This window comes from Dermochelys coriacea, chromosome 19 (genome assembly GCF_009764565.3).
Source record: "Dermochelys coriacea isolate rDerCor1 chromosome 19, rDerCor1.pri.v4, whole genome shotgun sequence".
Taxonomy (NCBI): Eukaryota; Metazoa; Chordata; order Testudines; family Dermochelyidae; genus Dermochelys; species Dermochelys coriacea.
In genome coordinates, this window is record NC_050086.2 from 11,415,626 (window position 1) to 11,440,222 (window position 24,597).

Genomic DNA, 24,597 nt, shown 5'->3' on the forward strand with positions numbered 1-24,597 from the left:
GCTGAACACATTTAAAAAAAACAAAAAGGCAAAACAATCCACCGTCACTTTGTTTTAAAATAAGAATGGAACAGTTTCAGTTTGGAAACAGTGGTTTCAAATGAAATTTCCTTTCCAGTCATAACTATAGCGGCACTACCACAGCACTAGAACATACATTTAACCCCTCTGTTTTCACTGAGAGTTTGACAAAAATGGAAACCACAGAACTGAGGCTAGAGTGGTTAGTAAATCTGCAGCCCTATTATTGTGTATACTTTGAGTGAATGTTCTAGTGCACGAGTGAACTTTACATAGGCCAAAGGATACATGCAACTCTCAATCAAAAATGCTTCCTGTGGCTGCTCCCCATGTAATTGAAGGCTGAGTTCAGTGATAAGCTAGAGGTTTTCCTTTCTGGTGAATCCAAACAAGCTATCTCTTCTCATATACCAAGGCAGATACAGGGGTAAGTCAATATTGTGGCTGCTTCTACCATTTCAAAAGTGTGTCCATTAAAAACTGATATTTTGCTAATGAGATGCAGCCTTTGGTCTCCTGGGGAGTTGTGAAAGTGGCCTTTGCTGTTTCAAAGGCTAAAAGCTCCTCTGGACTAGTAAAGCTTGCCATGGGCCTAGTGCTATATTCAAAAGTAAATGAAAGCTAATGAAAAGGTTGATTCTCTGACAGCCCCTCTCTGTTTCACTTAGTATGGCTGAAAACAAAATAATACAGTTAGTTATAGACTGGATGATAATAGCAGATTCTCATCCTAACTGATGAGACAGGCAGACCTGTAGATTCTTAAAGCGCAAGCTACACTTGCTTTGCAGCTTGGAATCCCCAGATGTTTCATACACAGGCTAGAAATCCCTTTAGCCGGGTCCAGCACTTCCCCCAGTTCAATCTTTTTTCCTCAGGTGTTTACAGGAGTCGTCTTGTGTGAGGAGTGAAGAACCCCAGATGAGGTCACTTCCTGCATTATATAGCTTTAGCATAATGTGGGATCCCTTTGTTTCCAAGCTTGGTTCCCTGACCAGTTTGTGGAAGAATACTGACATCGCAAGATGGAGTCCAGAGACATGTGGTCTGGTCACATGGCACTGTAGAGTCATAAGAGCCATTACTTACAGGCTGTCTGTAGTGTTCTCAGGAAGGCTCACCAAGTTGGGGATAAGCTTCTCCTAAGGCCTATTGTTTTTCCTAATGGCCCATTGCCCTGAATAGGCCCTTTCCCAGCCACTATCTAGGCTGAAAGCATCTTGTCTAGTGGGTATTTGAAGTACAAATACATAGCAAATATTCATAACTTCAGGTACAAAAATGATACATGCATACAAATTATATTCAGCAAATCATAACATTTCCAGTGGCCCCTCACGTGACCCGGCTTACATAAAATGCATCATTATGTTATAACCATATCAGAAGAATATGGGGTGCAGTGTTACAATTACCTCATGGCTTTTGTAGAAAAAAGTGTGTGTAATTGGGCAGATGTGCTGAGGTCTGTCATGCTGCCTGTTCAATGTTTCCTCCTTCAGTTGGTCTTGGTAACTTTGGCTTTCTCTGAACAAGGATTTAAAGTTGTATTGTTTGTGTTAGGTAGCTCCATCTAACATATTCAAAAATGCTAGTCGAGTGAAGGCAGATTGTACGTTAGTGTGTGCTAAACTGGTCAAGTTAAAGCCTTGGCCCCTGTAGGCTTTAACTTGACCAGTTTAGCGCACACTGAAGTACAGCTTGCCTTGGCTTGACTAGCATTTTGGAAGGTTTTAATTAGAACAAGCTAGCAAACATGATCTAATATCTCATCTTTAACTCCCAATCTAGGGGCTTGTCTACAAGGGGAAATTTACCAGCATAGCTATTCTGGAATAGCACTCGGTGTGTGGATACTCCTGTTCTGCAATAGCTCTAGCACTTTAAATTCACACCCCACCTTACTCCTGAACAACTTGCCAGTGTAGACAAGGCCTAGAAAAAGTCTTTGGCAGCATTGTCTATTTCAGTCTCAAACTCGCAAATGTGATGTCACACCCATGAATTACACATCAACCCATGTTCTGAAATTGGTCTTGGTATATGTATTGTATATAAAATGCACCCATGGTACTTGGTGCTGTGATATGATTAGGCCAAACTATACACTAACCAGGGTCAGGCTAGGTCAGTGTTTTGGTGGGAGATCTAACAGAAACAGATGGGTGCTACAGGAAGTAATATGTATCTTACTAGGTGGTGGTCTTCCTTTTGAATTGGTGCACCAGTGATGCTCTGGGACTGTGCAGCTGTAGTTGCTATCTTTCAGAGGAGATACAAAATCAAAGGCCTGACCACTTGTCGCTGAAGATCCAGTATCCTGACTAAATTTTGCTTACTTAAAATCCCCCTGAAGTCTGAACTAGAGATGGCATTTCCTGTTCACTACCTGTTGTGCTGTTTTATGCTTTTATTTATTTATTTATTCCACTCGCCTTAGAGATAGCAGCAGATTATGGTGTGATGGGTTTGTAAACCACTTTAAAATTCTCCAAAAGGTGTGGCATAAAGACAAGTCATTATATATGCAATTGAATATTTAAAATACGGAATTTTAACTTCCAAGAAAATTCTTACAAATCTTGTTGTGCTGTTTGACTGAAATCTGCATTGTTTGTGCATGAAAGTTGGAATATTATAATTATTATTATTAATGGAAAATGACATACAAAAAACAGTATGATAGCTGGCTGGATAGTTATGTTCAGGTTTGAATCTGAGATGTTATCTTCATGTTGTGGCTCACCTTTGAAAATTTTCTTTAAAAACCCACAAACAACAACTTTCCAGACACTTCTTGGTGGTTTGAATTTTCATAGAACAGAACAATGGGTACAGTTAGTAACTTTTCCCTTCTACCAATTTATGAACGTGAATTGAGTTCTAGGTATTTACTGCTAGTATGCAATGCTCCTTCATGCTTACTATTCCTGCATTAATATATACAAACCATTGTCTGGGGCAGAGCTGGGTTCTTGCCTTTCAGAGGTGGAGCCCATGTTAAGAAAAATATCTGTTCATAACTGCACTCCTGAGACTTGCCAACTTAACACTCCGTTTCCCAGAGGCATCTCCTAAGCAACAATGATGTAATTTCCGATTTCAGACTCCCTTGACCTCTTGAGATGGCTGTGTGAATTCGTGCTCTTTGGAAGAGGGGTGGCATGGAAGGCACAACTTAGATTTCAGGAAAATAAGCTTCCCTGAAATATTTTTTTTCCTGATATTAGAGTACAGCCAGGCAGTCACTGGTTCATTTCACTACCTGCCTCAGCACAGAACAGAGAGGATGACAGTAGGATAACTGGGCTTCTGCATGGAATCATTATGTAAAAACTATACAGCTTCTTTCTCTTTCCCTTTCTTTTGGCATGCCATAAGCTTTCAGGATGTAAATGAAACTAATGAAATACCTTGCTTCAGAATACTAGAAATGTCACAATATATTGGGGTAGTAGTTATGTTCTACAAGGCCTAACAGATTAGTTTATTGTGTAGCAGTATTATGGTTACAGACAGAACTCATCAAATAGTAGACTACATCTTAAATAAACCTTAATATATTAATTAACCAGGTTTTCTTCTACTTGAGGCTGTGGCCCAGTTTGTGTTCTGTTCGCTGATCCTTGCTGTCGGGCTACCAATTTGTTCATTCCAGTTGTCTTATGTTCCTCTAATTTATAGAATTATCATTTTGCAAAACATAATTTTGTGGTGTAAGGGGTTTTGTTTGAGTATTGTGGCTTATGTGTTTTCATTGTTCATATGGTTTTGACCTCTCTGCTGTGTCTAGTCTCCTGTGAAATATTTTTTCTTCCTAAAAATTTCTGCTTACTGACAGGTTTCAGAGTAGCAGCCGTGTTAGTCTGTATTCGCAAAAAGAAAAGGAGTACTTGTGGCACCTTAGAGACTAACAAATTTATTAGAGCATAAGCTTTCGTGAGCTACAGCTCACTTCATCGGATGCATCCGATGAAGTGAGCTGTAGCTCACGAAAGCTTATGCTCTAATAAATTTTAGTCTCTAAGGTGCCACAAGTACTCCTTTTCTTTTTGCTTACGGACAGTTTCTTACCACCACTTAAAGAAGAACTTTGAGAATGTGGTCTTAATGCCATCTTTATTCTTGGACATGTAATAACCTGCTAACTGCAGGTACTTCTGCAGCAGTCTTTTAGGGAAAGCAGTAGCCGTTCAGGTGACTTGAAAATTTGTTTGTGTGGTTGTCTTGAAGTTTCTTGTAGACTATCGGAGGAGAAGGACACCAGAAATCACTTTTGTCAGTGGACTTAAATGGTCCTTATACTGCGGGTTAAAAAACAGTTTCAAACATATTGGTTGGAAAGGATTTGTTGGTTCTGGATTGTCAAGGATTTATAAAAGCCTTTCATGTCTACATCACTAGTTCAAATGCAATCCAGGTTGATGTCTAGCTTTCAAAACTATATATGGAGATCTGTGATGCTGTCCAAATGGATCACTTGCCACTGGCAGCTCTTTAGAAGTCTCTGAGACATGAAGTGGGGTATCAGGTCATTTCTCTTGTGCAGGGGTCTGCATTGTACAATTACCACAGCAATTGGAGACTTATAAGCAGAGAGACAAAGGGTTAAATGAGTTTGGAGACTAAAGTACCTCTTGCTCTTGGAGATGATCACTCCTAGAAGAGATTTAAATTGCAGTGTGTGGGGAAACTTGCACTATTGTTGATGCTGCATCTGTTTTGTGGGTAAATGCAGGACTTCCACTTCCAGGGTGGTTAGTCTGTCACAGTTCACAGCACCAAATTCTTAAACACACTTCAAAAAGTACTTAAAAACTAACAAACAAAAACTCCAACAGCAAAACTAGCTCAGAGATACAAAACTGCCCATAAATCCTGCAACACTGAGAGCTGAATAAAATAGTCTAGAGTTAAGATTACTTAGTTTGGTGATGAGAAGCTTAAGGTTTAATTCTGTGCCATACTTTCCTTTTGACTCTGTTGACTGCTTTTTATGTTGAGGCTTTGTAAATATAGCTTGTTCAGTAGACTGAAACACCTGGACTTACAAACTACTGCATACTGCAAATGTTTCTTACAAAAAAACACCACACACAAATCCAAAAGGTCATATTTTTGGCAGGAAGGAGAGGAATCTGATTTTGTTTCAAATGGAATTGTATGTAAGAATGTGCATGCTGCGGCTTATTCAGTTAATATACCATTCAACACTGCTGAGCTACGGTATGTTGAGAAACAGTCCTGCACAACTTATCTTCTAGTGAAAGGCTCTTAAATAGGGGTTGTCTACACTACCTGCTGGATCGGCTGTCAGCAATCAATCCAGCGGGGGTCGATTTATCGCATCTAGTATAGATGCGACGATTTGACCGCTGAGTGCTCTCCCGTCGACTCTGGTACGCCACCAGAATGAGAAGCGCAAGTGGAGTTGACGGGAGAGAGTCAGCTGTCGACTTACCACAGTAAAGACACCTTGCCAAGTAGGTCTAAGTACTTTGACTTCAGCTACACTATTCACAGCTGAAGTTGCGTATCTGGATCGACCCTTTGCAGTAGTGTAGACAAGCCCCTAGTTTCTCTAAGGCCTGTCTTGGCTGTATAGTGAAAATAAGGCGTTGTCTACACCTCACTTTTGTGATTCAGGGGTGTGAACCACCTCATCCCAGAACGACAAGAGTTTTACTGACAAAAATTACCGGAGTAAACCACGCTTTGTCGGCAGGAGAGCTCTCCCTCCAACAAAGCTACCGCCTCTTGTTGGGGGTGGATTTTTTTTGTTGGTGGGAGAGCTCTCTCCTGCTGACAAAGAGCGGCTACACTGCACACCTTTTAGCAGCACGGCTGTAATGGCACAGCTGTGTCGCTAAAAGGTACATAGCGTAGACATAGACTAAGGCTAATAAAATCCAAACCGTAGCAACAATTTAGATGGTAAACCCCTTCCACTTTATAATCTGTCTTCATTACTTTACTCTTCCACGCCACACCCACAGTAGCTATGCTGGTGGTGTAAAGTGATGTTTATTATACCATTTGCTTGGGGAGCCAATTATCAGAATGTTAAATCTGTATGGAAATTAGTGGCTTAACATGTAGTGTAACATATATTATATTGGTCTTTCAAGCTATACCTCTCTATACCAATATTCCAGTCATGAGACTTATCTCTCAAAGTGTCTGTGACGCCAGTTAAATAATTATTTAGCTTGTGTACTAATACTTTCAATTCTTCCTTTTTATTCCCCATACTCCTTGCTAGAAGTATACAAAACAATGAATGATATAGATAAGGAAGACACCACGTCTGTTTCCCTGTCTTATAACACAACAAGGGACTTCCAATAAAATTGGAAGATGGTGTATTCAGAACTGATAAAAAGGAAACTCGTTAAACACAATTCACCTTGTGCAATCCATTGCCATATAATATCATTGAGGCCCAAAACAGGATTCTAAAAAGGAATTTAACGTTTTTCTGGATAACAAGAATATCCAGAGTCCTTTATAGTACGTATTCTTATAAAAACAGAGTTTTCTGAGGGCTACAAATCCTGTGGCATCAGCTCATAAGCCAACCTTTAACTATTGGGGGTAGGAGGAAACTTTCACGAGAGGCAGATTATCCTGTGTTTGCTTACTGCAGAAGTTTTGTCTGAAGTAGCTAGTTTTGGCCACTGTTGGAAACAGGACACGGAACTAGCTGGACCACTGTTCTGATCCTTTGTGGCAATTTGTGTTCCTAAATGGAAGCATAGATGTTAAGTGACCTCTTCCAGCTCATGCAGTTGAGTGACAGTGCCAGTAGAATCTAGGAATCCTGACTCCACTGCTGCTTGCTCTATTAGATCACATTTCACTTTCCTAATATGACTGGTTTTATTGTATCTGTTCTGTAATAACTAGAAGAATTTGGCTTTAGAGCTACACTAGGGAGAATCCTAGTGCCCAGTGCTCTCCGGCTTTGAGACAGATGTTCTTGCTGCATCCAGCGGGAGCAGGGGACTGAAAGGATTAATATTCCAAGCACAAATATGCACCTTGAAGTAAGCAAAGCTCAGTGAGCGCAGCCTGTGGCGAACATCCTTGAAAAGGAAATGAAATTGAAATCCCTGGGTGGTTGGAGGGTTGCTATAATCTGACTGTGCTGTGGTGAAAGTAGCACTGAAGTGTCTGTTACCATTCCTCTCCTGCCTTCCCTTTTCTATAAGGCTTACTGAGACAGCAGGTATGGTGACTTGACCTACAAATGCCCTCCACCGTCCAGCCCTTGCTAACTGAAGATTTGCACTTTGAGATGAAAGTGCTGGATCTGTTTTTTTTTTTTTTTGTTTAAGGAGTTTGTAAAGCAGCTAAAATTACCTCTGATAGGTAGAAGTGTGTGGCATTCATTCTAGTCCATGTGGATGGTATTATTGTGAAGCTGTCTTCAGAAGTTCCAGGACAGCCATATGACATGGAGCTAGGAGTTTGTTATAAATTTTAATGCTAATGGACTCCATTGGCTGGAAGTGCCAAGAGGTTTTAAACAAGAAGTTTAATATGGCCTGCTGCACCCAGTTCTGTGCGTGCTGACTGGTGGGCTTGGAACAGACACTACCCACACTATGGTGAGAACAGTTTAAACATGGTTGTGCAAACAAAGTTCTGGCATGGTTTCCCTGGTCATTGTGGACAATTTCTCCCCCTGTCTAAACAGTGTTGGAATGGAATGCTTTAAGTATTGGTAGCCTAGGGCATGATTCTCTGACCAAAAGGAGTTTCTATCTATATAAAAAAGAAAAGGAGGACTTGTGGCACCTTAGAGACTAACATGAATAACATGCATCCGATGAAGTGAGCTGTAGCTCACGACAGCTTATGCTCAAATAAATTTGTTAGTCTCTAAGGTGCCACAAGTCCTCCTTTTCTTTTTACGGATACAGACTAGCACGGCTGCTACTCTGAACCCTGTCTATATAAAGAAAAGAAACCTGTCTATATAGTTCAGGGCCACCATGTTTAAAGCTCTGCTAGCAATTGCTTGTTCAAACACAGTTCCAACTCTGGTGTGGGTAAGATTCTAGTCTCCCCTACCTTGGGATAGTAGCACAAACTGAATACATATTCTAAAATTGAGGAATTTGTCAATTCCTGGCCTGGCCAACATTCTATTAGCACTTTCTGGCTGCCAGAGACAAAGGTACCAAGTATCGGAGGGGTAGCTGTGTTAGTCTGTATCCACAAAAACAAGGGGGAGTTCGGTGGCACCTTAAAGACTAACAGATTTATTAGAGCATAAGCTTTTGTGGGTAAAAAAACCACTTCTTCAGATGCAACAAAGACAGAGACAAAGGTGAGCTGAAAGAGCTGTTTCGGGTTGCTTGGTGCTAAGGCATAGATTGAATTGATGAAGTGAGTGTGTGAAGTGATGATGCAGCTTGCAAGGTTAAAAAGCTCTCCCTTTAGGAAGTCACTTGTGTAAGTGGAGACCTTGAACTCACCAAGTAACCCTTAAGGCATATATCACTAAGCATCCTTCCTCAACCCCTCCCTGTTTTCATCAGCTTCTGTTGTGGTTGGCAACTGCAAGCTCTTCTCCACGGGAACTCAGCATTGTTTGAAAACACCGAGACACAAGGTGGGTGAGGTAATATTTTGTATTGTACCAACATGGCTTCAACAAAACTGCATTAAAGCACCAAGCACATTTATGATTCCGTATTAATAAGTATACTTCAGTGAAGGTGCACTGTTTAGTTCCTCTGCAGCTCAGTTCAGAACTTGGAGAATCTCTGTAAGAAAGCTGTTTTCCAGTGTAGTGCACTATTTCTTTTTAAGCCATTTTACCATAAATTCAGACTTGAGGGACAAGGTAGATGAGGTAATATCTTTTATTGGACCAACTTCTCTTGGTGAGAGACAAAAAAAACTTTTGAGCTTACACAGAGCTCCTCTTCAGGTCTAGGAAACATACTCAGAATGTCACAGCTAAATATACCATCATATGGTTTCTAAAAGTTTCCTATGAACATGACCTTTTCTAATTCTCTCTAGGTAAGCATTGAAATGTTCTCATTTTTATAGGAAGGGTGGATTGATTTAAATCAGTGGTTTAAATTGTTAATTTTAATCATGACTTAAATAAGCAAGCAGAAAATCTAGATTTAAATCAGTTTTAATTGCATTTTGCACTTGTTCTTTTTAGTTCTTTTCCTAAAGAAAGGTTGATTCTGATTGGTTAGTAACTATTAAAATATGTTGATTTGCAACTAAAAATTGCCCTTACACTAAATGTGGTGCTTCTTTCTGATAACCAGGAGGACACACTGTATCTTTACACAGTCATTTAAACAATTATATAGCTTAATTTACATTTATTTAGATTCTTAATTTTTCCATTTTTATTATGTTAGAAGATGGTAAATGATGCCTTTTTCTTCTTTACTAGATTAACTTCTTACTTGTAATTTGTGTCCAGCACAATTTGGGTGGAAATTCAAATATAATTAAAAATGCAGAAAAATAGGGTTCTTTTTCAAATTTAAATACAACTCCCTTAATTGTGCTGGATACATAAGAAAAAATTAACAAAGATAATCCCTTGTTTTGCATTCGAAATTGACTGATTTATTGAAGGAAGTATTCTCTGTAGGTCATGAATTGAAGTGATTGTTTCTGGTCACCATATCGTTCAAGGTTTTAGAACTTGTCGATCTCATAGTCTCACACTTAGTTTTTTATTCCTTGATTGGAAGAGGAAAACAAGCTTTCCTGCTTTTTTAATTCCGTATTTCTTCCTTAACTTTGGATGAACTAGTCATTGAACTGAACTAGTTGAATAAACTGAAATGAAGAAAATATTCTCTCTCCCCCTGCAGAAGAGGCTACTTCTGTCAAAATCCGGTCTAGCACTCCAACTTAGCCAGTGGCTTCCACCAGTTCAGTGGTTGACTTCCTTCAAAACTTGGCAGCAAACACATACTGCTTAATATTTTTTTGTATTTAATTTAAATTATTTTAATAGACTATAATTTTAGGCCTTAACATAAATGGTCAATTTCACATTTAGTTTTATAGATTTGTTTAAAAAGGCAGTTTAAATAGATCCAAGTTTAATGTTTTACATAATCTGTTTTTATCCATCCTGTTTATAGGCTAAGGTATACTGCCCTGGGGATACAACCACAATTTATCCATGGGAAGAAGTGTTTGACGCTTTATTTGTTAATAAAGTTGTAGTTTTATATTTTAACTTGTCCATGGCATAGTAGTCTCCATATGCAGAACACATACCGTATGCATGGCACTTGGAGGTTAAAGTGGTGTTAATAACTTTCATTTTTATCTTGCAAATATATTCTTGTATATGGGATGGCTAATGCTCCGGCATTAGTGCTGAAAGGGGGAGGTTTCCCAGACTTGCGCTCTCCTGGGGCAGATTTAGAACCTGCTAGTACTGCTGTCTCCTCTTTTGACTTGCAATGTTTGAGGTGGATAGCCGAGATGATGCATGTGCATTCTGTGCTGTGCCTGTGGGGCCTGTTTGAATGGAACAGCGACAAAAGAGAACTGTTCAAACGCAAAGCATTCTGAAATCCTAAGCTCCCTGGAATTAGTTCACCATGGTGGGACTTGTCACACTTTTGCGCTAACAGGGTGGATGTCAGTGTCTTTCTGTCTTGTTCCAAAATTGCCAGATAAGGTTCCCTAACCTGGGGCTCAGTTACCTGCCTGTTGGTTAAAGACTTGATTAGCCACTATTTATAGGGAAGCTAAAGTAGACTAAGGCTGTGGTAAAACTCAGGATTTTTCTGCTGTCAACTTGCACTTACATTTTGTTTTTTCTCTCTGCAGGAATTTTTCAGAAAACTAGCGTACCACAGGAATGGAAGAAAACGCTGGTAAGTACTCTCCTGAGTTCCCATACTGCAGTTTGTTGGTCTTTTTTTCCTTTCAGCCTTGGTTCTCTTACATTTTCATAACAAAATGGTACTTCCTTAATTTCTGGGTCTTGAACCATAAATGTCCAAATGGTAGAATAAAAGACAACCAGAAAGATAAGAACTAACGCTGTTTAGCACCTTTGCAGCACTTCAAAGACCAGATTCTGATCAGTTAAAATGTTATAAATCTGGACTAACTTTATCAGAGAGAGTCTGGATCTCACAGGTGAAAGGGATCAGAATTGATTCTGCAATCCTCAAAGCACTTTACAGGCAAGTAGCCATTACTGTTTTACAAATGGTGAAACTGAAGCTTGTCCAAAGCCACACGGCAGTTCTGTGGAAAGACAAGGCTTAGAATACAGTAGCTCCTAGTTCCATATTTATTCCCCTAGACTGTGCTGCCATGTGAAAGATGTAGGGTTCTTTAATTTAATTTAAAAAAGCTGATTTTAGAGTAATTGCCTTAGGCACTGCATGACTTGCCCTGAGGCAAACTGATCAACACGTTAGTTAAACCTAATCTGTGATGCAAACTGGATTTAGCCTCAGTTCAAGTGGTAGAGACCTTCATAGAATAAGGGCTTTAATGGCCTTTTTCTGAATGGCTAAAAATATTGTCAATAGGCAATAGAAAAAGGCAGCCACCTGGCTAGAAACTACTTATTTTTTTTTTTTGGCAAACATTTCATCTTCCCTTCATCAGAAGGAGTCAATCTCTCTCACCCACCCTCAAATACAAATTTGTGTACATTTCACCTTATATCCCACTGAAGTATGGTGTTACTTCATTCTGTGGCTGCCAGCTAACATCTTAAATGAGGAACCACTGAAGATGAAGTCATAGCAAAGATTATCCTCTGCTTGGCACTGGATATACAATGGCCCCTTTTTAAAAAGTCTCTCTAATTAAATTACATTTAAATGCCAGCCATTTATTAGATTTATTAGATTGGTGGTTTGTATTGAGCTGTGACATGAGCGAAGTAATAAAGTTGCGTGACCACAAATCTTGCCTGTGGGCCATCCTCACAGAGACAAATTATATCACCCTTATCTAGGGAATTGAGTGGTGTTCAACAGTGGCATTGTCTTAGTGCAACAATGGCAGCAGCCCTTCATGTGAAGGCCAAGTTAGGACTTTGTGGAAAACTGATCTGCTGGACCTGAATGGCTCAGCTGGAGCAGTTACAGCCTTTTTTCTGTGCCAAAGTGAATATGCATAGAAACTGTGTGGTAAAATTCCTAGTAACAAGTTACTGCTGTGCACTGTGATAGCCTGTAACGTGAATGCTTTTTTCATGCTGTTCCCCTTTTCCTCCAAAAAAGTTGCTTTGGGCCATGTTAAACTAACTTGCAACTGACAACTTTTAAAGTAAATTACTTCAGTGCTGGTAATAGATGCTGGAGGGATGTTCATGGGGATGGAATCTTTCCATTTATCCACAGCACAGACCGCAGCAGTGCAAGTTTCTGTCACCACTCCAGTATGCCTCAGCTGGCACTGAAGGGACTCTTCTGGGGGTGGCTGCAATGTAGATTGTGTTGTTTAGTTAATCCTGAGCCTCTCTGCTGAGACTACAAGGAACCAGTTTGTGTCCATGTCACAAAAGCCATCATCTGTCCATTGGCAACTGGACTTTGCCTTCAAACTCATTTTACAGAGGCCAGCAAGCAGCCATCAGATTACAACAAATCTAGCTCACTCTTGACCTTGACTGCCCTAGTGACCGGGAGGTAGAAAGCTCTCAATCTCATTACCATTTTCCTGAGCCATGTAGAATCATCCACCTCCCCCCATTTGAACACTCAGCATTACAAGTGCGAGAATGTTCATATTTTGCACTTCTACTCAAAAGGTCAGCGGCTATATTTTGTTTCAGCCTGTTGTGACTCTATAAACCTACTGGTTTATATAGTTAACATTGCTGGAAACAATAAAAGATAGAATAAACAGATGGGTCTTTTATTATTGTTTTTTTAAATTACTTTGCTTTTAAGGAGGTTCATTCTCCAAGTGCTACTAAATTCAGGATTCCTGGGTTCTATTCCTGGCACTGACTGGAGATGAGGTAAGGCTGAGCTTTTAACTGAAGGTGCTGTGTGACTAGCTGAGCTGAGGCTGGCTCCCTTTGTTTTTTCAAAGCCTGGTGACTTGATAGATTCCTGTCCTTAACCAGTTGTTTATTAACCGCCTTCACAATACTGCATGGCTGGCTTTGGTTTTGACTGTGTTGGCACATGTTCAGAGTGTGCTCTGAATAGTACTGCAATGCACCCAAGTGGCCACTGGGACTGTACAATTAATCATAATTCCTTTCAGTCACCCGGCTTCACTACCTGTGCGTGGGTAGGGATGGAAACTCCTTTTGGCTGGCTGCCTTGGTTAATCAAAAATGACAGATTTGCTGTTGCCTTCAGATTTTAATTCATGATCATCAGTGAAGGCTACCCTGAGCATCCCCTGTAGACAATTATAGTGGAGGTTTAGTATAGTATTGAGCTCAGCTCTTCCACTGAGGTCTAGAGGGAAAGAAATATACAGGCCTCCTGGTATTCTTATTAATTGATGATGTGAATGAAACCACCAAAGAGGAAGAAAAATCTGCAGGGATGGAAATAACATGGTTTTGGGTAGGTGCTGAGGCACCAAGGTGACTAGTGTGGTGTTAAATCCTAGTTAGGGCACATACATGCATTCATTTTCCATTTGTCAGGGTTGGGGGAAGCTTGCTAGTTTCCAGGTTTAACTCCATGAGTGAGGCAGGAGAATGGGTGCTAACAAGTGATACACAACAGCCTAAATATGCTCAGGAAACGGTGGGCAAAGTCCTACTGCTTCTTTGCGAGGCCTTGAAGAGATCCCACCCATGCAAGTGATCTGTCAAGGAAAATATTGTTGGAATGCTCAGCTAATTTAGTTTTTCCCTTCTCAGGTCCTTCCTGTCAACACGTTGAGGGTGAAGTTTTGCTAGCGGCCATATTCTATTTTTAGAATATATTTCTGCTGTTCTATTCCTAACCCACGCTACATCAGCATCCAGTCCCTCCCACCCAAAAAATAACATCGTTTCTTGGATGCTCTTAAATTAGTTGGTCTGGGATTCTGTGTGGTGTGTGTTTTTTTTTTTTTTAAATGTAGAAATCTTTTCTAGTATTGAGATCTAGCATTTTACCTGTAGTAGTTCCATGATGTGATCTTAAGAAGCAAATAGTTTAAGCATCTTAGTTTCTCTTTTTGCCAGTGGAAATTTCATCTTAAGCCCATGGCTATTTGGAAACTCTGCTGTGGTCTTGGGATGAAATAATGTGGAAACAAACTGCTAGTTCGCTTTCAATAGCACTTGAACTAACCATTTTTGAACGCTCGCACAGAATTTATTTGCTGTCTTTTTTTTCATGGGGAAGTGTTTGTGGGCAGCATCATTGTGTCCTTTCAGCTGCCTGTGAAAATGTTTGGTTTTCTGATGTCGGAATTTTTGCTTCCTTCTGAGACTAGGAATTTATTTGGCAATTATTGGGAGGACCTTTTTGTAGCTCTCCTGTCTTGAGAGCAGCGGATGCTGATGGAATTGCTGTGCTTGGAAGTTTTACTAGAACTTGATTAAGGATTTTATTGCTACCAGCCGTCCAGGCTGTGAACCAGCTATCCAGGCTATAATCTTGTGTTCGGTGAGGCATGCTAGGAAGCTGTCATGTTGTACTGTTAGTCAAGCAGAAATGCATGCTGGGGTAGTGCAGACTCTTCTATACCCACAAGCTTCTTCCAAGAAGTCGTCTTGCTTTTTCAGAGATGGCACTGAAGATATTGCTGAGGAAACTTCTGTTCTGTCCTATTTCATTATTCAGGATTGATTTCCCCCTTCAGTTGATTCCTCTCTCCCTTCAGTTCCTGCCATGCCACTCTTTCCAATTGCTCCTGTCTTGTGCTTGGAGCAGCCACAGTATTCAGTGTCTCTCCCTCTCCTCCTCTGTGCAAGCTAATGGGTAATTTGTTTGAGACTCCATTGTAGCTACTGGGCTAAATGGCCACAAGTTAGGAAGCTAGTACAGTAAATATCGTCTATTGCTTTTCAGAGTTTAAACTCTCTGGGAGGCACTATAATCTGGTGAGAGGAGGAGGCTAGTAGTCAGGATACCCACATCCAGTTCCTAGTTCTGCCACTGGTTCCCTGTGTGGCATTGGGCAAGTTACTTAATTCCTCTGTCTTCACCTGCACAAATGGGGATAATTCTTGAGGTGCCTTGAGAGCCTCACATGAAAAGCAGCAAGTAAGTGGGGTATATAATTCTTCCATATGTATGGATGATGGTATTTTTAAATCTGTTTAAGGTGTGTTTGGAGAAGCTATACTCCTCTAAATACACAAACTCTGGTTCCTGCTGTTTAATAACACTCCTATGTGCAGGGAAGCCAAGATTAAAAGAGTATGATGAGGTTTTTCAGTACTAGATTGTCAGGAGGACTGTTCTTAATTACTGTTTTTTTCCAGAGATTATTGAGCTGAAAGACAGGGTGGGTGCTGTAACAAAGACACTATGGTGGCCAGAATGATACAACTCCTGTTCTATCAGATGCTTCAGTCGTGTTCCAGCGACCTCTGCCGCAGATAGCTAAAAATAACATTTACTTCAATACTCTATAGTCACCGGTTGCGAGGTGGGGTGTGGGTATAGGTGTGTGGCTTTTAGCTTCCCACTGGGATTTCTCACTGCTTCTTGTTTTAAACATAACCTGCCAGGCTTGATATCTCCAGGTAAGGCAGGTGTTTGGTAGGATAGAACAGAACACTCTGGACAGGTAAAGTCTGTTATGAAAAAAACAAAACCGGTTAACATAGCAAATAGAAATGTTTTCTGCCCCCACTTTAAATGGAGCTGCCAATGTTTTTCTTGCTTTGTGTATATACCTTCACATAACAAAGGAAAATTCAGATGGGTTTATGAAGCCATTTGTGGTAGCAGCTGTTAAAAAATAAATAAATAAAATAAGATGAGGGAGTGGTTTATAGAATATAACTCTTGACTGATAGTTTGCCAGTGTGAATCCAGCCCAGGTCAGTAGTGACTACAGGTTACTACCCGGTGACTGAGGTCTTATATGAAATGAGCTGGACATGTCAATCCAGTATTTGGTGGGGAGAGGAGTCCACAAGAACCACAGAGATAAGTGGCACTAACTGGCACCTTCTTGAGCAGAAGGTCTAAGGATTTAATTGGGCTTGTAGATGGTATTCCCCTTCTTTGCTCTAGTGATGGTCACTGCAGGTTCAGGGTTAAAGCATTTTGAGCAGTACATTATGCTAGGGATATACTTGTCCTTCTGCTGCTTGTTGTCACCTGATCTCCAGAAAAATTGAGGACCCCCATCTCCAGGGCTATCTGGCTCTTTTCACCACCCACTCTTATTTTCACATGAACATATTACACTTTAAAATGGAAAGAAATGGTGGGGAGGGGGAAGCACTGTGCATTGATCTCCACCCTCTGCGTTTGCTGGGGGACTCTTATGAATGGACTGCCTCTGATTTGGAAACCAGAGGTTTCTTGAACTTGCTTTAGTGTTAGTACTGTATTAGACAGCATCCAAGTGGGGAATTCCCTTCTGATGATTAAAAGTCTAACTAGAAGTCAGCTGCCTATAGGTTGATGTAAGAATAGACCTTTACTAATCGTGCACGGACGTCTCTAGAGGAAACCTGTCTGAAAGCTTTTACATGCTTCTGTGCAAAGGAGCTGAAGATGCACTTCTGAGTTTTAGACTAAAGCTCTGGAGAAGTCCTGCCACTGTTGTGAATGGTCTCCTGTTTTGATCTGTAAAGCAAATTAACTGACAAACCATCAGAATATTAGAATACTTCAGTGGTAAGGCTTACAGCTGTTACCCACTTTCCCCACCAATCTCCTTAAGAATGGCAAGCAGCCAATGAGAAGAATATCATTGTAATCTACTCCACAATGCAAAGGATGGGTTCTCCCCCCCCCCCCCCATCATACCACCTGTGATTCCATCATGGCATTATGGAGATTGTAAATTGTGAGTAATGTAAACTATGTATATGATTAAAGAGATTAAGCGTATTTTAATTTCAGTGGAAGCTTGCTAATTTACAGGCACACACAAAAAGGCAGGATTTCATCATTAGTAAAACTTACTAGGAAATTGAAGTGATTTCATAATACCTCACAACCTTTTAACAAAATACAGTACAGAACACTTGGAAGCATTATCATAAATAATTAAGTTGACTACGCTTGTCCAATTAACAAAGTGCCATGGGATGTATTAAGCTGGTGGCTTTTTGTTTTGTGTTCTTAAATTTGCAGTGGGTATTCCAGTTCTTAGTGACATTGTTTACCGAGTGTTGGCTGTGTGCTCAGGGCAGGTAGATGAGAAACAGTAAAGGCATCACTACTTGCCACATTTGCAAATATATTGGGTCAGTTGATCTGGCAATAGAAGGAATCCCAAGTTGATGTATGGACTCTGGCTTCTTTACTTTCCAGGTCGGTAAGTGGGAATTGTAAAGTTATGTGCTGAGTCTCTAGAGACTTTGCAATACCCCATGGCCAGTGACTGATAAAGCTATTATAGCACGTAGCCAAATCTGCAAATAGCAGTTTGTACAGAAGGTCCTGTGTTGGAGAAAGTGCAATTTAAACTTGCTAGTTTCATGGTTTAGAGCCTAAGCTGTACACGTACTGGCACTGACCTTCAGTTTTGCTTGAACAAGGTATACGGTAGCGAAGGTCATTGTGGGTGTCAGAAGATCTGGATTCTATTTTGAGGTCTGCCTTTTTCCTTTGGTGGCTTCCACTGCCTCCCTGTCTGGAGGGTTTAGATGGGGGAAGTTAACTAGCTTAGGCGAGTTGTGTGGGGGGAGTAACACCCTGCATCCAAATGGAGAAGTGGGAGCTTTGGATAAGTGGAATTGTCTTGTACCATGTTTTAAAAAAAAAAAAAATCTTCCCTGATTTCCTAAAGGCTTTTCCCTCCTGTTTTGCACAATACTGTGCTTAAATGGCCCACAACAGTGGCTGAGGCTAAACTCATGTAGACCTCGGTTTTTTTTAACTAAAGTGAACTTTCTCTCCTTAGTGTTACCGCCCTGGTGCTTTGTGAAGAGCATTGGCTGAACAAAGCTGCATTATGGGTGCCAGCATGCTGCGGAGTTGGTGCTGATCGACAGTGAGGAACTCTGCTTGGTTTCTAACTGTTCTTGGTTGTCGCCCTGTTGTCATCTCCTTATCACCGATTCTTGAGAGCATGTTGAAAAAGAACCCTGGTCCTGACTTCTGAAGCTGGTTTTAGCTCCCTAAATGCTTTTCAGAAAGCACCTGGCACTCTCTCCTTGGAGCTGTAAAACTCTTTACTGGTCTGTAAAAGCGGCAAAGAGTCCTGTGGCACCTTATAGACTAACAGACGTATTGGAGCATAAGCTTTCGTGGGTGACGAAGTGGGTATTCACCCACGAAAGCTTATGCTCCAATACGTCTGTTAGTCTATAAGGTGCCACAGGACTCTTCGCTGCTTTTACAGATCCAGACTAACACGGCTACTCCTCTGATACTTTACTGGTCTGTGTGCACCTAAAGAAGAATAATCAATGTTCATGACACTGACAGATTTTTTTTTGATCGCCGCTCAGGGTAGGGAGTACTTTTGTGACTTTTGTCTAGTTCAGGCTGCTTCTGCCTTGCTTCAGAAAGCATGTCTTCTGTAAAGTACCTTGAAAATGGGAGGTGACACACTTTTGTTGCTGGACTATAATGAAGGGTTTCTTATTAATCTCTCTCTAAAAAGCAATTATATACTCATTTGAGTGATTAAATTCAGCTTTATTAAATGACCTTTTGGCCTGTCTCAAGACTGAAGCTTCAGACATTGGGCTTCAAAGTCTATTACAAAAGAGGGTCCTGGATCCTTTGTCGACTCCTATCTAGGTATTTATCTGACCCTCCTCCATAGTATCAGAGTACCTTTGTCAAAAATAGATTTCATCCTTGCAACACTCCTGTGAGATAGTGAAAATTGCAGAAAGGGAGCTGAGGTATAGGGCAGGTTAATGATTACTGAGGCTTTTACATTCCTCTCATCTCAATTTGAAGTGCTGTGATTTGTCTGTTGTCTTAGTTGAGGATTGCACAGGGCTCCCCTTAGAGGTGGTCAGTGCTGCTCTTCAGTTGATTGGGTTTGTTCATTTCTCCCCTCTCCCTGAATCTGAATGCACTATTTTAGCAGAATTTCACATTTACCCTGGAAGTTGTCCTCTGTCTTGTGTGGGTATGTCTTCACTGTAGAGAGGACCCTAGGTGATAAGCACCATGGTTAGCCTCGCTCGGTTGTAAGTGGACATGGGAAAACAAGACTCAAGTCACTGTGTCCTCACTGGTGCTGTACTCTCCAGTGTGTTGCTAGAACTTCTTGGGTCATATGTCATGGTTCTTAGTGATGCAGGTAAGCTGACCCCCTCTGATTCTTTCCCAGTGAATTGTGGGAGAACTTGTATGTCCTTTTAGGTACATGGGAGATTTTGGGAAGGCATTGGAGGGCTATCAGCACTGAAGTAGTATAGCCTATATCCTCACTGCAAAGTGGTCTGTAAGCAGCACTTTGGCTGTAATCTATACCCCCAGCTGGTCTGGATTGAAAGTACCACCATGTTTGGGTGAGAGGGTTTTAAGTGTGAACGAGAGCTGGGGTAGGGGCAACACCCAAATAAGAGCCTGAGTTTTAGCTCTGCAGTGGAGACAAGCCCTGTGTCACAATGAAGAGCACTGTTCGGTAAGTTTGGGATTGTCAAACTTTCTTGGGAGCACTTGCTGGTGGTTGGTCCATGCAAAGTGAGCCAGTCCCATGGGGTGGGCTTTGATGCTTGAGACAGCCTAGCTGCCTCTTTGAGGAGACGCTACTGTGTCTGGAAGAAAAGTGGAGCTACTCTGTGATCAGCACAGCTGCATCCTTCCTCTTCCTACCCTTCTCTTTGTTATCTCCTGTTTGTTCTGGATTGTTACCTTTAGACTGCTAGATCTCTAGCTGTACTGTAAAGCATTAATGCACATTCATAATGCTAGCTGAATAGTAAACAATGTCCCAGAGGAGCAGGACACCAGATAGCAAGTGCAATGGGGTAGTGGGAGGACAAATAGGAACCTAGACAGCATGTCCCAGGGGAGAAGGGAACCCATCAGCTGGGCTGCATGTGCAGGAAAGAGGACATGTTGGGGGGAGGGGAGAAGGAAAAAGGCACCAGCAACAGGCATTATTTGACATATCTGCTTTTCCATGGCACTCCTCACAATAATAGCAAAACATCTGAAGCATTACTGAATGGATTCTGGCAGTACCCTGGGAGGTAAATCATTACCACTATCCTCACATTGTAGAGGAGAAACTGAGGCACGGAGCTTAAGTGACTTGCCCAGGGGAGTCTAGCAGAGCTAAGAACAGAATTCAGATGTCCTGAGTCCTAGGCCAGTGCCTTAATCCCAAGACTTCCCCCATCCTCCCCAGGGAAGGGTGAAGTACAAGGAGGAGGCAGAAATGAACTGAAGAGCAAAAGGAGACTGATCAGTCCTTTCTGAAATAGCAGTTCCCAAACTTTGCCTGCATGACCCCATTTCAGACTTACTGACCCCCTCAACCCCCTTATTATATCACTAGACTCGCTGCTGGAGGCTGAGCTGCAGGCAGTGCTGTGCGAGCCCGAACAGGAATATGTGCCTGACAAAACAGCACCCTCTGCGTTGTGTGCCAGGTTGCACGTACAGAGGATGCCATATTATACAGCAGGTCCTGACATGTTTGTAGTTGGTTTGTATCTTCAGTCAGGTTCATGACCCCACCTGTTGACGCCGTGGTCACAATTGGGGTCACAGCCCATAGTCTGGGAACCGCTGAGTTAAACACTTACCTCATTCACAAATACTCTTTTCTACCTAAGCGATTTCTGTAACTGCCACGTGGTGGTCGTGAATGGGAGAGGGGGTGACTAACTGACTCAAGATGTAATCCACACTATGAAAGAGTTTAAGAATCCTTGTTACTGGTCACCTGGCCATCCCCTTAATACTTACAATGCAGAACTATTAAGTGTGACACAATATGATCTAGTTTTCTTGAGCATCTTGTGCTGCCTGTTTGCTTTCCTTTCATTCTTGTACTGTAGTGTTCGTACATGACTTGGCTCTGATGTGTGTGGTGACATCTGTGCAGTTAGAGTAAAGCCTGCAACATCCATTCAGTGGTTGTCTCTGCAAATATGCTCAAGGCTAACTTGCTATGTTTCTTTTTGCGAATACAGACTAACACGGCTGCTACTCTGCAACCTGTACGGAAACGTTCTGTTGTGTACTTGAGTGCATTTTATAGCCTGGTAGTTGTGCAGTTGGACCACTAGAGGGCAGACATTACTTAGTTTGTAGGCTGTAGAAATGGAATGGGTATATTTAATTGGGGGTCCACACTGTTTTCTTATCTGATTCTTTTCCTATGAGCTTTCCAGTTGTAATGTAATGGTTTTACTTTTACCCTTAGTGGCTTGTCAGTGAGTCAGACTCATCTCTTTGCTTTGTAAAATAGCTGCTGAACGAGGTGAAGGTTTGCCTAATATCTGCCTCCTAAATCTGTTTTTCTGATTTTGTTCCTTTTCATGAGAAGTAAAGTCACGGACAGTCTCCATTCAGAATCTGTTTACCAAAAGACTGTAGCAATTCCTGCAAAATCAGGGATTTAGTATAGAAAAGCTGGTAACTTTGGCCCCAGTCCTGGAATTTGATCCATGCAGGCAGACCCAGACCTTGACCCTGCTTAGCATCCACTGATTTCACTGGGATATTGCATTTGTGCAAAGCTTTGCCTGTATGGATCAGACTACAAGATCAGGGCCCTCACTTGTAGATCTGCCTGTTTGCATCTTCCATGAACAAGTAGTTTAGCTGAAACTGGAGCATGATTTTAAAAAATAAATCCAAAACAACAAAACCTACAATCAAGTTGTAGCCAAACAATGGTGGCAATGGATGCTGAATTTTACTGGCTGCAAGCCAGTTTTAAATCTTAAGTCTGGTTTGAAAGCAGGTTATAATTGCTTGAGGATAGGGACGAAAGAGTAAGGCATAATCCATGTTGTGCTCCACAACAAAAGCCTTCTCCCCCTGCACTTTGAAATGTGGAATTTAATAATTTCTGCACATTCTGAATAGGAATCTTACAGAAAAAAACAAGGCTCAGTCCTTTATTTCCACTGTGGTTACCCCCCTCTGACTAGGAAACAGCCCAGTGCACTGTTTGCTTTGTTTGTTTTTTCCCTCTCCTCCTATGACGTGGCTGCAATAAGGGATTAATTTACCTTCCAGTGAGTCATCAACTGGTAAGGAGAATGGGTTTGGAAGGTTAGGGAGTGATCCCCATTAGATGAGTTTCTGGTAATCTGATTCACAAAGGACAGGTTACCTTCTATGGAGGAAGTGTGGGATGTGTTTATTTTTTTCTCTGAAGGATCCTCTAATTTGATAAATGTTTTAATAGCAGCAATAAATATTGCCTTGCATGTTTATTTCAAGGTGTTCATATAAAAGTGAAAGACTTCCGCCATGCCATCTGCCTTAGGAGTGGCTTAAAGGAAGAGTAAATACAGTCTGTGCTGTCCTTTTTTTTTTTTTTTGGCTGCTTGTTGAACAAGACAGTGAGATCAGAACTGAGAGTTTGTCGTCTGTCCAATGCTGCATTGGTGCAGCTGTGCTGCTGTCGCACTTTAGTGAAGATGCTACTTCACCGACAGGAAAGTTCCTCCCGTCTGCATAGTTAATCCACCTCGGGGAGAGGTACCTATGTTGACAGGGCAGTCTAATGGAAATCTCAGCCAGTGCAGTGTCTGATCTTCAGACATATCAATAACAAGGGCTCATTCCATTGTGCGTTTCTAAGAATTTGAAAGTGCAAGGAGATAAACCTTATTTTGTGGGCGTTAGAAGCATGGAAATGAGTCCTGTGTACTCTGTTCCATTTTCTTTGTGCTAGGGCAGCATGCTTCCTGTCATTCACTGTTTTTCTTTCCAGATGCATTAATTAATACACAAAACAAGGCTGGTGGAATCCTGGAAGTTACAGATGGATAAGGCCCAATTAGATCAGCTACTACCTGCAAATGTGGGATTGTTCCTTATGGAACATGTAGTGGGTTGTCCAATTTAGCTTTCAAATTCCAAGCGATGGGGTGGGTTCAACTCCCCTTGAGAATCTGCTTCAGGGATGTCAGGAAGCTTTTCTTGATTTTCAGGTTCTGAGAATAAATTTGAATTCCAGGGGGCTTCTTCAGATTTGCAAAGTTTGTCCTTTTAATCCTTCAGAAACTGCATAGCTATGGGAGGTTATCGGCTAACTTTGCTTGTGGCAAGCCTTTTTCCCCTTCTGGCGTGAATCCTTAAAGACCCACTGAAGCCACAGTTATTGACATTTCAGTGAACCCCATAACTGCATTCCTCTGGAAACTGTGTAAAAATCAATTTGAAGACATAACTTTTGCCAGTTTTCTCTCTCCTTCCTCTGTCCATACCATGGTACCAAATACAAAATGAAGAAACTCACTAAAATCTTACCCATAAAGGGCTCTACTTTCCACCACTTTTAATGATCTATTTAGGATTTTTAAAAATTATATGGACCTGATCCTCCATTGCCCTGCACCTGTGCAGGCCCTTACACCAGCGCAGAATGCATGTTATACTCTCCGCACTTATCTAAATGCCTGCACGAGGTGCTGGGTGGAAAAATCATGTCATGGAAAGTGATTGTTCTTCCCTTCTCACTGAGGGAATGCTAAAATATGGGGGGAATTTAGACTCCCATTAGTGCTAATTAAGCAAGTAGATACTCAGTCCCTTGGTGCAGGGCACACAGACACTGTATTGGGCTGAAGTACCAGTGCACTGCAGGGACCTGGTAATATTTTGCTTTGGGGAGGAAAGGAAAAATATCTCTCTGAATTTAATTAAGTTGAAAATGCTGACACTAATGAATTACACAAGCTTCATGTTGGGTGGGGGGAATCCCCCACTGAATCAATGACATGAGGGCTTTGGGAGTGCAGTTCTGCAATTAGCAGGTTCAAATGATGCTGAACATGAAGTTAATCCCATTATCTCTCTGAAATATTGAGCAAACTGCTTGTGCCCTCTGTAATAGGATTGTTCCACTGAGTCTGGTGTGTGCGCTGTCTCTCCATTTGTATTTTCTTATCTCTAACACCCCCACCCCTGGCCTGGAATCAAGTTTGACTAATCCTCACAGAGAGGCTTATTCTCCCAATGGATTGTATAGCAGAGTTCTTCACTGATTTTTGGGTTGAGAAAATGTATCTGTTGGGAATGGACATGCTGCTGTCAGGAACATGGAAGACCCAAGGGGCTATGTTATGTTCACAACATGCAAACCAAAATTTAGATATACTATTTCTGGAAGATTGCAATGTAACATGACTTTATTTCTTAAAATCCAGAGCCCTAACATACCAGAACTGAAAACAGACTCCCTAAGGCAGAGAGGCATAACTCACCCCACCTTGCTCTAGGCTGGCTCTTGCAGACTGGAGGACTGAAGACTCAGACCATAGGTTTCCTTACAGAGCCATCTAACCTGAAAGCAGCACTA

At 41.4% G+C, this 24,597-nt stretch overlaps 1 protein-coding gene across 6 annotated transcripts in view; it reads left to right on the forward strand.

Moving 5' to 3' along the window:
• PHACTR4 (phosphatase and actin regulator 4) overlaps nt 1–24,597 on the forward strand; it is a 100,497-nt gene that overhangs the window by 30,356 nt on the left and 45,544 nt on the right. For 3 of the 6 annotated variants that reach the window (XM_038377772.2, XM_038377775.2, XM_043506127.1), the window contains one exon: nt 10,858–10,904. In XM_038377772.2, coding sequence (XP_038233700.1) covers nt 10,889–10,904 — 16 coding nt within the window. In that variant the 5' untranslated portion in view covers nt 10,858–10,888. Of the gene's footprint in view, nt 1–8,567; nt 8,642–8,967; nt 9,058–10,857; nt 10,905–24,597 lie in introns of those variants that run through there. The other 3 variants (XM_043506126.1, XM_038377773.2, XM_043506125.1) reach the window with 2 other exon arrangements.